Raw genomic sequence first — 15119 nt, forward strand, 5'->3', positions numbered from 1 at the left:
AGCCCCACAATGCCTCCTGAGCCATGCCTAACATACCTTTCCCTCCCTGGGAATTCAGCCTGCCATGTCAGATCCAATATGTAGTTTGTCAGGGCAGAGGGTTTGGCAGGCGGGAGGGTAGGGGTGGCCTGGTGTTAACTACACAGATGTGCTGATGTTGTCTGTCTCAGTTGGAGCTCCTTCTGATGGTAATCTTTAGTGTAAGGTGTTCGGTACATCAATGATGGTTAGAACATCACAACATGGGTAGTACAAAATAAGTCAAGTACAGTGACTAGATAAATTCTTTGAAGAGTCAGACGTTTCAGATAGCATACATGTATCTTTCTATGTGCTGATGTTGTCTGTCTCAGTTGAAGCTCATTCTAATTTCTAGATCTGATGTTGATATAATTTGTTTGGTACGTCGATGAAGGTTAGACATCCAGGTAAAACGTGATGTATTACAGAATGAATCAAGTGACGGGATAAATTCTTAGAAGAGTCAGATGTTTCAGATCGCATCTCCTGTCCTTCATCAGTAACTGAGAATGGGTCTTAGAACAAGTGTTACCGCCTTACCGGTATGTAAATGAGTGTCTGAATATATTTTGTATTACACCAACTTCAAGGTGTACGGTGTAAGGAAAAAAGCTGGTTAGGAAAACCTGGCTGACTAATTTCTTTTATTCTCCAGATAACTGATTAGTTGAAAGGTTACATGTAGATTGTTAGGTGGTTTGTAATATTGCTGATCTCTTGATTGGTTAGCGGTAGTCAGTTGATGTCTTGGTAGGTACATGTAGGGCAGACAGTACTATTAGATCTTGCCATAGGAACACATGCTTAAATACACTATTTCAACACCTCATGAAAGTACTTACCCACACTCCAATCTCAAAAATTCTTCTGCACCAGGTAGCCACAAGGGTCTGCTTCCCACATATAGAAAGAAAACAGGGGGTCGACCACCTCAAATTCCCACCACAGCTGATGATAGTAAACAAACCTCAACTTTGACCTACATTTTCCTTGGTATCCATCCGCCTGGCCAGACAAGACCTAACCACTCACATCTCTCACTACGCCCACTAAACTGGTGAAATAAACAAAACTTGACCAATGTAGGAAAGTTTAGACCCTACCTGTGCCTTCCAGCCCAAAAAACTCCAAAATGGACCAAAATTTTCAAGAGAAAAAAGGATTTTCAAAGGTATTAACTAGGAACTACAATCGTGTTCCCATTTTTTAGCCTCCACTGCGCAGCGCAATTGTGACGTCTGCCCTTCTGTAGCTTGTTGGAACTTCCACCTTTTAATGGCAAAGTCATGAAAGTGTCCAAGTTGCAACCACCTGACTTAACCTGCTCCCAGTTTGTCTGCAGTGCATAGAAGACCTGCTAGGTGTCCTATGTACCATTTCGCTTGCAGCTTCCTCTGTAAGTAAACTTTAGACTGCAGCAGTTGATACAATGAGATTAGAGATATGAAGCCAAGGGTACAAAGGTGATATTTAAGGATATCCTTTGTAACATGAGAATCAGTTAGTTCTCAGTTCTTGTGCTTTAGTATTCGGTAAGATATGAAGAAGGAATGTTGTTCATGATTGTAGGGTGAGTACTGGTGGTTAGTGTTTCCTATTTTGAGGCATACTGTTTGTTTTCTTCGGAAACCTAGCCGCCTACGGAGGTAGACTTGTCAACAGACATGTTCCTGTGGTTCTGTAGGTACTGTAGATCAGGGGGATGCAGACCAGCTGTACTGTTAAAATGCTGTATAGAAATGTTTTGTCACGGTGTTACAAATATTTTCTTACAATTCCCCTTTGTTAGCCATAGCATAAAGTTTACAAACTATAAATCTGACAAGTTTTAAATAATTGTGTGATTTCTGGTATATCATATATCAGAACAATGAAATAAATACAGGCAGTAAACTTTTATTTTATTGCCAAGGTCATATTTCTTATAACTTCTTGGTTCTCAAATTTCTGGAAAGAAAAAAAAGTGCATTGCTTCTGTAATCTGTAAGGTGGCGCTTTTGAAATGTTATCGTATGGCACTTCGTGGGCCATTTCACACATTAGTGAATGCACAACGTCCTCTCGATAACCTGCTTTGTTCCAATTGACTGAATGTTAGCATATATGTTATATAATTCCTCTGAAAAAAAAAATGTCAGTGTGAGCATGAAAGTCGTCTACATGCAAAGTTCCCTGTTGGTAAGGCTGTCAAAAATAAAACAGACTGCTTAGAAGAATTGTGAAATTCTTCAAATCCACTAAGTACTATTTTAGTATCATTGTAGCCAAGGACGATGTCCTCGTTTTAACATACTTTTAGATTTGTGAGAGATCTTGTTATATACATTGTATGTGAAGAAAAGGAAACACTCAGTTTGTTTTGTAGTGTTGGAAAGTAAAAAATATCAGTTGTTTGCGCGGCTGAATATGCTTCAGCTGTAACAGATTACATCTGTCTGGAGTTTTCGGTAAGGCGACGACCATCGAAGCTGACAAGATGTTTTACGCAGCGTGTCTGCCCCATGTTGTAACTAAATTTCCTCCTCAACCATACCATCAATAATTGAGTTCCTCAATCAATTATTAAATTAGTCAATCAATAAAGTCAATGGAGGTTAATCGTAGGTGGCCCCCCTGTGGCCGGGTCGGTAAATTTGCTGCCTCTGTTGCGCTAATGGTCTAATGGAGACATGATTAACCCCAAGCAGTGGGGGGAAAATGATTGGCAATATACGTTTTCCTTGCAAGTGGCTACTCCACCCTTGGGTTTTTGGTATCTCCCGTGTTTTTGCCACAATCCCTCTCAGTTTTGGAAGAGTCCATTGAAGAACCTGGTGTGGAAGGGAGAGCTGTTCGTTACTGGCACGTTGCCCCGTTATAACCAGATTTTGCCCATTACCCTTTCCTGAAACTGGTAGAGTTCAACAAAACACAGACCAGGACCAGCCTAGCAAGAGGAGTCACATAAGGTGAAGGGCACATTTCAGAAATACTGGTATATTACGTAGAAATTTTCCGCTGTCTTATACTCTGATATAGTATATTCAGTCTATACTATAGTATTCCTTTTACTTAAGCCTTAATCAATTACATTATGCCAATGATGTTTTTCCTCGCAACGATATCGCTGTGTAGACCCTTCTCTTTTCAAAAATACGATGTACAGCATGATCATCACGGAAAACTCTCCATCGTAGGTGCATTGTGCAACGTTACAGTAAGCAGGTAGAATTAGACAGGATGGGTGTGCATTTGAAGTGTTGTTCTTCGTTCCCCTGTGAAGCTCAGTTGACGCAGGGATTTGTGTGATATATTTCCAACTTTACGTCTTACCTTCAATTAGACAGATTAAAGCTGCTATTGATTGGTCACAATAGGCACCTAACAGCTATCATGCACTTTGGGGTTTTTCTCTGTCACATAAATAAGATGTCGCAATGGATATAAATGTGGAGGGGAACTTAATACTGGCTTAGAATTGGCCACAAATGCATTTTAGGTTCAGACAATGATCTGTCTTTACTTATTGGATCACAAATTAGCGTGTCATACAAATGTATTGCAACTCTTTTCTGCTTTGCCTCTTAATTGTAGTCAGCAAAATTATTGTGTTTTAGTGATACAGAATATATTACTTATTAATGATTGCCTTGCCATGCTAAGCAAATAAAGCAATATATAAAAAAAAAGTCTGTGTTGATTAAGAAATCTACTGAATCTAAATCTATAGAAGCCATATGTTATGTCTTTTGTGTAACAAATCCTTTTAAGAAACATACACATGTATGCTTTAGTTGTTACTGTTATGTTTTCATAATCATCCAAATGTAGTGCGTCGTTATTAGTGGATAAAGATAATCAGGTTTAATGCACTGTCAAGACCCTCATGTTTCTGCTCCAACCTTAGGCTACAAGTAAGGCAAAAAGGAAAAAAAAAATCTATCAGTATTTACTGAGTTTCCAGTGCTTTTGGCCAGAGGGCAGCACACCTTCATTTCAAGCCTCAGTGATGTGATACTTGGTACGAGGACAGCTCTTATTTCACAGTAGTCCTGTCCTGGAATAAGAAGTACCATCAAACTATCCATCACCCTACTCGGCTCCGGCAGCGGCGGCCATGTTGTCCCCTGAGTGACCCTGACTGAAGACGGATTCGCGGCGTAGAAAATGTGGCGATGATTCCGCCTGGGGACGGGAAGACGTTTCCGTGATGGATGTTATGGGAAACGAAACGACTGCAGTTATTCCTGCCCTGTAGTTTTGGAGCCCCTATTATATTGGGTTCAGCAGCAGTCTCATATATACATGAACAAATGTTCCTACTGTTGGAGCTACATGTTGTACGTATTATTGACGTAAAGGCTTTTGGATTACACATAAGTTGTACAGGAATGGAAGTGATAAGAGAGGAATAGTCGCTACTTTTGATGAACTAATTTGAGGATTTTTAAGATGGAATTAGCAGAACTATGTTTGAAGTTTGGTCTGCTGAAGAAGTTTTTGTTTACAAGTAGTTTCAAGGATTGCTATTTGTCAATATTGATTGAAAAATTAGAACTGACATATTGATGTATGTGACAGAATGTATTGATCATGGCCTACTAAAGCAAATTTACATATGAAAAGGAACAATAGCTTCCGTTCTAGGGACATGTTCATGTGATAGCTAATGATCTTGTAAGTGTAGCAATGGCCTTTCCGTATTGATTTCAAACAGAAGCATGTATAAGATCTGGTAGGGAATTAGAGTTGTAGCCAGCGAACACTCGTGTATCTGAGAGAAACTTACAGCTGAGGCCATAACGGTGCCCGTTTACCCACACGTACAACTAGAGTGCGCTCCGTAAGTACCCTTACTGTAATAATCTTGGACTGTCTAGATCACGCAGGGCTTTATGCACTCGCCCAAGTGTGTAAGGGGCTTTACTGAATGTACTGCATGTTTGATTAGATGGCTGTAGTACTGCCGACAAGAGTCATAGACCTCAAGCACCTCTCGTGTTCAAAGCAAGAGCTGGGCTGGAGTGTGCGGTCTTTGCGTAGTTTCCCGGCCCTTCTGGCTATTTGTGGTCTGGTGGAAAGTGTGTTTAATACTCTCCTTCGTGAAACACCTGCTAGTGTGTTTGTACAGACTGATCCCAGGGAGAACTAGAGGGGGCTTGAAGCGTGGGGGGCTGGTCTGTTGAATATTATGTCAGGCACTCACCCTACAGGCACATTTACACAGTTTTTTACACAAGCGGTGATAGGGCGAGGTGTGAAGGATTGTTTTGGTGTGCTGAGATTTGTACGTGCATCTCTGGTGCATTAGGTAAGGATTCTACACTGTCACTCAAGACTGTGCCATCTCTGTGATTTGATTGATTTGACTTGGCTTTCACTAAGGAATGGTAGTTTCTTGTTGTGTAGAATCAGTTTTTAGGCAACAAAAACTTGTTTTGGAGGGGGGTTCTTGGGAATGTGAAAATGGCTATCAATATGAGTACAACACACACAAGGTCATGTACAATGTCCACATTACATCTACTGTTTACAATTTCCCTCAGTATCTTGTTTTTTTTACATGTCAACACCTTAGGAAGAATATGCACTTATGTCAAACTACTGTGTACAGATTTCTTCTTTAGCAGCCCTGGTTTCTCCTGTATCTTGATACAGATTATAACAATATGTCATTATTAACATTAATTATTCCATAATAGAGTTCTGATTTTAGCAATCGTCTGCATTGAAACTGTTTTCTGAACATTATAACATGATTAAATATATGTGGCTAATGTATTTTTTTTTCATTTCTGACGCAGAACGAATCTCCAAACAAGCTGGTGGACCGGCGCAACCGTGACAAGGCGCCGGCTCGACGGGGGATGGAAGACGGAGAGAACGGGAAGGCGCAGAAACGTCGCAAGAAGACCAAGGTCAGAAACTCTGCTTCAGTTTTCCACAACTCACGATCTTTTCTCCAACAATGCTTTGATGCAATAGTTTATCTGTGGTATCCTTCTAGGGTCACGAAGTTTACATGGTAAATAGCTCTTACTCAGGAAGAAGTGACATTCGTTTGGACCCCCTAGCGGTTTCTTCTTGAACTGCAGGAGCATTTCTGCTTTCTTTGAGGGAGGATAACTCAAGAACTGGTAGATGCTGACTTACATTGTATTTCTGTTACAGAGTTTTGTTACATTTTACGAACAATTTGTTCTTGATTTTATACATATGCTGAAAATATATAGTAACCCAGAGGTTGTACAGTATCTACAGCTCTACTCTAGCCAAAAGGATTATACGAGGGCTCAGACAGTAATCTGTGCAATTCTTTTGTCTGACTCGGAGGCACTAATCACATAAGCCATTAATGAACTGTCAGAGCTCCATATTCTATCAGACAGGCAAGCTGAGCTGAAGAGCATTCATGTCATTTCTTCAAGAGGAAGCAGAACACGGGCAAACTGGCAATATTGTGAAAGAATTTCATGATGGAAACATTTGGGTCATGTAACGTTAATCCTTTGTGTGCAGGGATTTGCATGCCTTGGGGAAAGGAAGACAACAGTTTATTTTGATGATCGTAGAGAAAACAGATGCGTATTTCTCACATTAACAATCCTCACGAAAGCATAGCGACTTTCTGATCACTTTAAATGTCTATTCCGGGTTTCTATGTGTCATTTGAAACATTTTACTGTACAGAAATGGGTTTAACAGACATGTATGATGCTCATGTACATGATGTAGTATGCCCTACTCTACTTTTTGATCAGTGCAAGCATGTTTAGTGATGGTGCATGTCACATGGTGGTGAAACGCTGCCTGAACAGTCAGCAGTTTTGGTCATGTTGGCCAGTTGATGCCAAGGAAACCAGATGTAGGTTTATTGCGAAAGGCTGACGGTGAGATCGTTTGTCACGATAAAGCTCCATGTATGATGTATTACACCGCTGCCGTGGGGAATAATGTATAAAACATCAACATCTGGCCTGAATGTCGATTTTCTGACCTGTGCATTTTCCGTTCCCCCATTGAGTTATGTGTGGGTGATACGGTGATCTTCCTCGACCCACATTTGCAATTTGGGCGCCGTTTTGTCAGCTGATGTCTCATTCCTCTCTTGCCACTGGAGAAAAAGCCTTTGAAACAATAGTCATCTGATTTTTCTGGAAGATATCCTGACATTCGTTGGAAAAAGATGTTGGAAATATGTCTGTTTGTACATAAGTTATCCAGATGGTGAGTCTCAGTTGAGAAAAAGGAGTTGAACTTTTCATAGTACATAGCTTTGAAAATGATATTAAGTTTGTATTCAGTTGCTAAATCTTAAGAAGAGACTCCTGATATTCATTGAAAATAAAGACATTGAGGATATAACATCTGTGTCCATAATATCACCAGGGTCCATAATATCGCCACCTTGAGAAATAGTGTGCTTTAAGATATTTTTTACTGCAACATACATTTGGTATGCACTCCTGCACACCTCAAATGTACATACCTAGGGTATGTTGCAGGAAAAATATCTTTAAGCACACTTTTTCTCAAGGTGGCGATATTATGGACTATGGTGATATTATGGACACAGATGTTATATTCTGCTTGTACATAAGGTATCCAGATGGTTACTAATTAATACATGTAGGTCTCAGTGCCTTTCTTGCTACTGGAAAAAAGGAGTTGATATAGAACATTTCATAGCCTTTAGAATAACATTCATTTTCTAGAATTCCTTACAGACACCCCTGAAATTCACTGAAAAGAAAGCTGTTGTAAGTACATCTGTTTGTACATAAGGTATCCAGATGGTTAAATATGAGTCTGCAGACTGCCAGGGGAGCGTGGTCTTCTGTAATGCCTCTCTGGGATTTGAACTTGCACATCTGAACATCCGCCGAGCCTCCCCGCATGATCTACCCTCTCTCCCAACGCAGCAAGACGATTAGCGAGCTAATGGAAAAACCTGCGGGCTTGTACTAAGTTGTCGCTAGCCGTGGTCCTCGTGGGAACCTAACCGTTGTTGGAGATCACCCTGGGTATTGATTAGCCTTGAACTATTCCAGTTGAAAGGTGTCCCCCTCTAGAGCCAAGTTCAGTTCATCCAAGTTCATATCATTTATCCACTGATCTTATACTATAGGTGTGGTAGTGTTCTTTACTTGTAGCCATCAAAGCCTTGTCTTTGTTCTATCTATGCAATTTGCTTTGGAAAGAAGGCCAAGGTAAAAATTATTGATATGAAAGTAGTGCACCTGTACGTGGTAAGGTGGTAAGATTTTGCAATATTTTGGACGCGACCATCTCGGCCATATACTGCAGATGCATCATGTATTTGTGTGCTGGATTCTGAAATCAACTTTTCGTCTTTTTTGTAGTTGTCTGAATGGTGGAGAAAAATTGCTGTGCTGAAATATGAGCTGCTATGTGAAATATTAAGGTTTTAGTTCCAAAGCAAATGGCATCTCGGTCTCAGTATCTCCGTCACATGTTGCAAGTACCTTGACATTGAAAGCGTACTTTGGCCAGTAACAATACGTCATGTACATGTAGTACCTCCGTACTAATGACCTGCAATTACCCGACCCCTTCTCTTAGTACTTTTGTTCCTTCCTCTATTTTTTGTTGTTAAACAGGTGTGCCTGATCTTTTGATAGTGAAGACTCTGTAAATAGTCGCTATTGATCTCTGTGTATCAGTTTCAAGCAGGTATGCCCACATCTGTAATCGTTTTAGCCCCAGCGTCTCTTACCATTGGTGTTCTGCCCCTCCGCGAGAATTGTAACTGACACTGTATTACCACACCTGCTAGCGGAAGAGAGAATTGTATGCACACACTTCAAGCACTTGCCACGGCTTTTAGACCTTGTTTGTTGCGCACCGGGGCATAAAGCAGCTAGATAACAGCTATTGTTGCGGGTGGCTGTGATAGAGTGCCGTATTGGCTGCGTACGAAAGGCTAACCCCTCTTCAGGCACCAGCGACAAAGCATTATCTGTGTACACTTGAGCGGGGCAGTCCAGCTGTAGGAAGGGAGCAGAGCGGACAGAAACGCGACCATCTCGGCCATTGTCCACGCCACAGCGTATGTTTTCCTTTCTCTCAAACCTTTGTCAGCGTTGTCAGTGATGAGCTAAACTCGTTCGAGATTCTTGTAGCCACCTACAAATTAAGTTTGGAGCCTTATTTGCATGATTGAAAGGCATTCCTGTGGCTGAGTGCATCTTGTGTTGACTGCTGAGCACTGTTATACCTCCCCATGAGGTTGGTTGTTAACTTATCTCATATCAAGTTGTGACATTTGTGGTAATGTAGGAGCTTTGGTAGGTAAGTCCTCCTGACCATTAGTTAAGTGGCCGTTTAGCGACCTTGTGGGGCCATATTTGCTGTGGGCAGTTGTAGTGGTGCCATTGTGTGGCCAGGGGTGTGGAATTACATAGTTTATTTAGCACAGTTGGTGCTTAGGGAGCAGACATGTTGGGGGTTTCGACCTTGTTGTTGGTAAAACAAGTGGCGTGGGGTTAGGTTACAGACTAACCCTGCGTCGCTGCTATCAGGGAGGGGTACTGCATTCAACTGGATAGGACAAACTTCCGATCTGTTTTCTCCTCACGAAAGTACACACTCGTTATTCCACCATTATCTTTGTTTAAATGTTCTTTTCAACATGTTGGAGAGAGCAGGAAAGATTGCAGTGTAGTTGTGGAGAGTGTTTGTAGTCGTAGGGAACCATTGTTAGGACGACTGGTGGCCTTCAGGATCTCTTAATGCCATCAAAGAAGGCGAATTACCAGTAAAGATGATGTCATGAGGTCAGAGGTCATTTTGAAGCTGTCTACTTTGTTCTCTATTTTGTCAATAGTGCGCTGTAAGGTTAGCGTCGGGTGGTGGTTAGTGGGTGGGATGTCTGATGTTCAGAACCGATATGGCATGAACTTTCTACACCAAGACAAGTGAACTTCCTCACTTCTATGATAACAAAGGCAAATGAGTTGATATTTTTGAAACATGGGGACCTTGGAAAGCAACACAAATGCTCATATTATAGATGCTACATAATATCACCTCATACAAATCACCAGTGACTTGTATAACCTTTCCAATAAACTTGAACAATTAGCTTAGCCCATAAAACCACAAATAACCCTTGCACTTGGAACCAAATCCCTTCCTGTATGGTAATATATTTCTTCCTTGCAGAGCTGAGGTTGACAGCCAATTGTTTCATGCATTCTTACTCACAGTTGCAACATTTTTGATGGTTACAATGTAGTTCTTTGGCCTGTTGCTGGCTATTTCATTGTGGATAAAGATGTCACCTGTACACAATGTAGTTCATCAGAGATGCCAGAAGCCGGCTAGCTATCCTGGCAGCCACCAACCCAGTACCCAACCCTACCCATGTTTCCATTGGAAGTGTTATGTACCCAAGGAGTAGATGTACTCAACAAAGATGGCTGCCAGGATACACGCTGCCCAGATATCTATGTGGAGAAAAGTGCATTAGTGATCTCTAAGCAACATGTGACACAGTCATAAACTTCTTGAACCTGGGTGAAGCAAATACATTTTTGTTCATCTAAAGTCTAATACAGATGTTTGAATGCATGAATCGGAGCCTTTTGAGATGTTATACCTGCAGCATAATTGTTATGAGAGAAATTGAAGTGTTATGAAGTGATATAGTCATGATGGATAACCCTGTGATGATTTGGCTGTGCCCAGGATATGGGTTCTTTGGATATGGGGTGTATGATAATCTCCGGACAACCCAGCAGTACACCAAACATTTGTCCCAGGTAATCGTTATAATTGCCTTTCGTCCTACACAATGCTCATGTTCGATTAACTTATCGGATGGTTGCCCCTGGTTACGGGGTTTCGGCAGCCTTTGTGTGGAGGCGCATGTGGCAAGGTTATCAGCGGTGGAAGTGTTTCCCTAGTTACAGGACAGATGGGGGACGTGATCGGGGTCTGGATTGGTCAGGGGGGAGGGGGGCGGTGTGTGTGTACGGAATCAAGGTTCTGACACCTGTTTAGAGGTTTGTTTGTAGTTTTAAGCCCCTTGTTTAACTACAACTACACTGTTTGACCCACAAGTTCTATTTGATGTACAGGGACACAAATACTATAATAATGGAATTTTTTTCAGTCAAACATACAAACATTTGCATGGAAATTTGTACTAATGTAAGTATAAATGTTTTGACAACATTCTGATTGACATTTGATCCGTCATAAAGAAATGGCCTTGCATCCCAATTATAGTAAATATAAGAAATTTCAAACAATTTTGCTGTTTCGTAGTGAGACCTTCATAGTACCCCTAGCCAGCTGATGTTTATCTGAAGAGCAATTTTCTTATCTTGCATTAGATTTAGAATAAGTGTTTGGTGTTAAAGTGTTTAGGAGGTAGTGCAACTTGAAGATCCCCACAGACTGCTCCATTTCACTTTGTAGTCAGCATGAAGCCTTGTGGTGGTTACCTGGTAGTTTTGTCTGGTTCCTATCATTGAAATCAACACAGGTTAATTAACTCACAAGACCCCTGGCTCTGGTACAGACTTGGTTCAGACTCAACAGTTTTTTAGCAGCAGACAGGATTGATTGAGATGTAAGATTGTAGGATCTGATATTACAAGTTAAAGTAGCAATTGAAATCAAAAGTACTCAGAGAGTTGAGCATTTGTGATTGTATTCTCAGTAGTTATGTAGCAGACTGTCTTTTTGATTACCACTTGGAAAATGAATGTTGTATGTACCAATTGTCTTTCTCAGAGCCAATAGTATGCTCTATTGTTCTTCCATTGTACCAACCATAGTTCTGGTATGGAAGTGTTATTTTGGGTGGCTGAGCTGTGGGTTTGTGTACCAGTTTGTCTGGACAAAGTAGCTTGACAGCACCTGGGTGGTGGTAACAGGGGTTTTTGTAGAAAAATCTGGCATGAGGGAGCGGTATCACGGCGAGGGAGCGAAGCGACCGAGGGGGGGTTGGTGCGGAAGGGGGGTATCCCCCCTTCCGCCATGTGAAGCCTTTGAAAATTTGAAGTTGAAATGGGACAGTTTGAGGTTACTTGAGGGGGAAAATTTGAACTCTTTCATTGTATGTTTCTTTGAAAATAAACAACTATGATTGTGAAAAAGGTCTGTTTACTTGGATTTTACAACACCTTCAAAGGCTATTTTAGCTTGCACAAAATTTACAATATGCTAGATACAGTGCTCAATACAAATTTCCAGTACTATAATGGATGTAAAAGCCATAGGAGAAGGATAGATAGACTAAAATAATTCAATGTTTTTTGTCAATATCTTTCCTAAATTTCTATTCATGCATTGCATATTTCCTTTATAAAATATAAGTACAATCAACAGTACACACAATGTGCAAATCACCATTTATACACTTAAAACAATTAGTGATCAATGTTACTAGTAGCTCCAGATGACAACATTGGGTTTGCCACAAGCTCAACCCTTTCCCATGGCAAAGTTGCAACTTGCAACACATTCATCCAAGCTGCTACAAACTCAGGTCTCATGTTTCACTTCAGAGCCTGTTCTATAGTATGCAACTGAAGGAGGCTTACTTGTAGTCTTTGGGCAAGTTCTCAATGAACTATGTTTGCTCCATTCAGACTTTTACTACTAGAGCTAAATTTTCATGTTTGTGGTAAGATTTTGGAATTTTCATGAGATTAACATAGTTTGTAATGCTAGAATACATTGTTATGTGGTGTTGTTTTTGTATTTTTACTGGAAAAAGATAATTTTGAAAAAGACTTAGGCTTCAATCTGAAAATTGATATGAGGGCGCTAGCTTGTTACATGAGGGCGCAGCGCCCTTGTTCCCCTGTTTAGAAAAACCCCTGGTGGTAAGATTGACAGGCAGAATGACAGGAGGTCAAAGGTGTCATAATCTGTCTTGGAGCCAGCAAGAATTAGAGGTCGACATGGGAGAATTCAGGAAGCCCAGGATTGCATAACTTCCGTGAAGTCAAATCTCAGATTTCTTGTTTAAGAAGCATGGGATACATGACTACAGGAAGCGCATGGTTCCTGCAGGAGTCTCTGTGTTGTTGAATCTGAGACTGAGTTGACTGTTGGTACAGGTAAGCCTCCTGAGCACCCTGACCCTCAGATCCATTAGGGTAGGATACAGAGATGATCTGTAGCCACTAGTGTCCAGTGGGAGGTGGCAAATCCCTCTATTTTTTCAAGTGTCATCTTTGTGTTGCAGAGAATGTGCTTTTGTTTGATAGACTATAAAGAAACATTCAAATACGTTTAAACATCATATCTTGGTTGGCCTTGACCTTCATGGGAAACAAATGATGTATGGAAACACGAAATGACAGTAATATGGCCATGATATCCTGTTAGGAAGAATAATTTACTACCGCTCAAGAGCCCCATTGGTCAATAGACTCTCCTGCATTTAACCATGTTAGGAATGTAATAAATGCACCTGCTTGTGCCATTGTAAAGAATATGTACCAGTGGAGGGGATTACCGGGTCCCAAGTTGATACATAATGGGGTTTTACTGCCTCACTGCCGCCATTAGCCTTTGACCTCATTTGACTAAACTCCCTGCTATGGGATCTTTGGTATGGTGTACGGGACAGGTAATATACACCGGACTGTGCTGGTAGGGACTACCACAGGTAAGAACTTGTGCTCTCAATTTGGGCTGTCCACACACTTAAGCTTGATGTTGATGCTAGAAACTGCTTGTACAAGTAACTTAAAAAGTTGTACCATTATGCTGTTTCTAGTTGCAGTACAAAATGCTCCAGATTGGCATGGTGTGTTGTATTGTAACAAACGGTATGGCTGTGCACATACAACTGTATATCAAGTATTATGTTATTGATTTAGACTGAAATCTTCCTCTTTTACTGATTCTGCTACAGGTATAGGTGTGATGGTATGGTATAGTTAGTAGTTTCCAGGTGTTGTGATTTACAGGAATACTTGCTGTCACCTCAAGTTATGCTGCTAAATGCCAATGATTAAATGGATGGTCAGACAGAGGGTACACATATGGTTTTTGGAGATGCTTCTCTCCTACAGCCTGTCATTGAACACCTGTTTCTGTTGTTCTATTGATATACTCTGTGCTCTCCCATATCAATAGTTAGAGTATACCCATCCCAGTTTACATGTGAAACAAAAAAAGTAAAACCAAAATTTCCTTGTTAGCCATACCGTGAGAATTACCAATTATTCGATATATTGATTTTATCTGCGACATAAAACACCAGACTAGGACCTGTCCTGACAGGCTCTAGGCTGTTGGATTATAGAAACCAAAACAAAACAAAGCAGAAGCTACATGTACAGTGTTGTTCCAAGCATTGCATGCAAAACAAGTTACCAGCAGGTAGGCTGTTTTTGTAGCACACACCACGATTTCCGTTGCTATAATAGTATTTTTATCATCTGATAACTATGTAATAAAACCACAGGGATGCTGTATACAAACCCAGGTAAGAGTTATGACAAGCAAAAAAATCCTCTTCCTAAATTGTGAACAACTTGAAGAAAGAATTGGCAGGTAGGTTGTTTTTGTACCACTCACTACAATCCGTATTGCTTGTTTTGATCTGATAATACGCCATAAAAGTCAGTTACTGCTGTATACCAGCTCAGGCAAGAGTTATGACAAGCAAACTACTCCCTTTTCCTAATTGTGAACGATTTAAACAAAGAAACGCTAACAGCTGATTCTGATGGGTCAAGTTTACAATGTGTAAAGGAGTCATGGGACTCTAGCCCTCTCCACGGTTGGCCAGTAACGAGGTAATTAGCTCGTTCCCCTCCAGGAACGACCCTTCATTAATCAAGTGACAGGTGCTTAGAATTACAGGGTAATGGCCGGTATCTAGGCGGTGAACAAGGTGGGGCCGGTATTGGTCCCCGGTTGCCAGCTGATTGTCAAAGAGTTGTTAGTCTTCGGCGGGATATGGTACCTGGGAGTAAACCCACGCTCTGGTGAGTCAATCTTCTCTCTGTCTTCGCCGCCAGTAATTGTCACCTGGAAATGAAGTACGTAGATGTATAAAATGTATAATTAAGAAATTGAAAATCAATGCTTTTGCTGGAAACTGTTGTATCATGAAGGTTGCAGGA

General features: G+C 40.9%; 1 protein-coding gene across 15 annotated transcripts in view; it reads left to right on the forward strand.

Annotated features, from left to right (window-relative positions):
* The window catches only part of LOC109464849 (autism susceptibility gene 2 protein-like), a 205740-nt gene that overhangs the window by 36137 nt on the left and 154484 nt on the right, over positions 1–15119 (forward strand). For 12 of the 15 annotated variants that reach the window (XM_019761970.1, XM_019761948.1, XM_019761942.1 and 9 more), the window contains exon 2: positions 5805–5918. In XM_019761970.1, coding sequence (XP_019617529.1) covers positions 5805–5918 — 114 coding nt within the window. Of the gene's footprint in view, positions 1–2883; positions 2970–5804; positions 5919–8921; positions 9071–15119 lie in introns of those variants that run through there. The other 3 variants (XM_019762055.1, XM_019762047.1, XM_019762121.1) reach the window with 3 other exon arrangements.

The sequence above is a fragment of the Branchiostoma belcheri genome, unplaced genomic scaffold, assembly GCF_001625305.1.
Source record: "Branchiostoma belcheri isolate BF01 breed outbred unplaced genomic scaffold, Haploidv18h27 scaffold1, whole genome shotgun sequence".
Classification (NCBI taxonomy): Eukaryota; Metazoa; Chordata; class Leptocardii; order Amphioxiformes; family Branchiostomatidae; genus Branchiostoma; species Branchiostoma belcheri.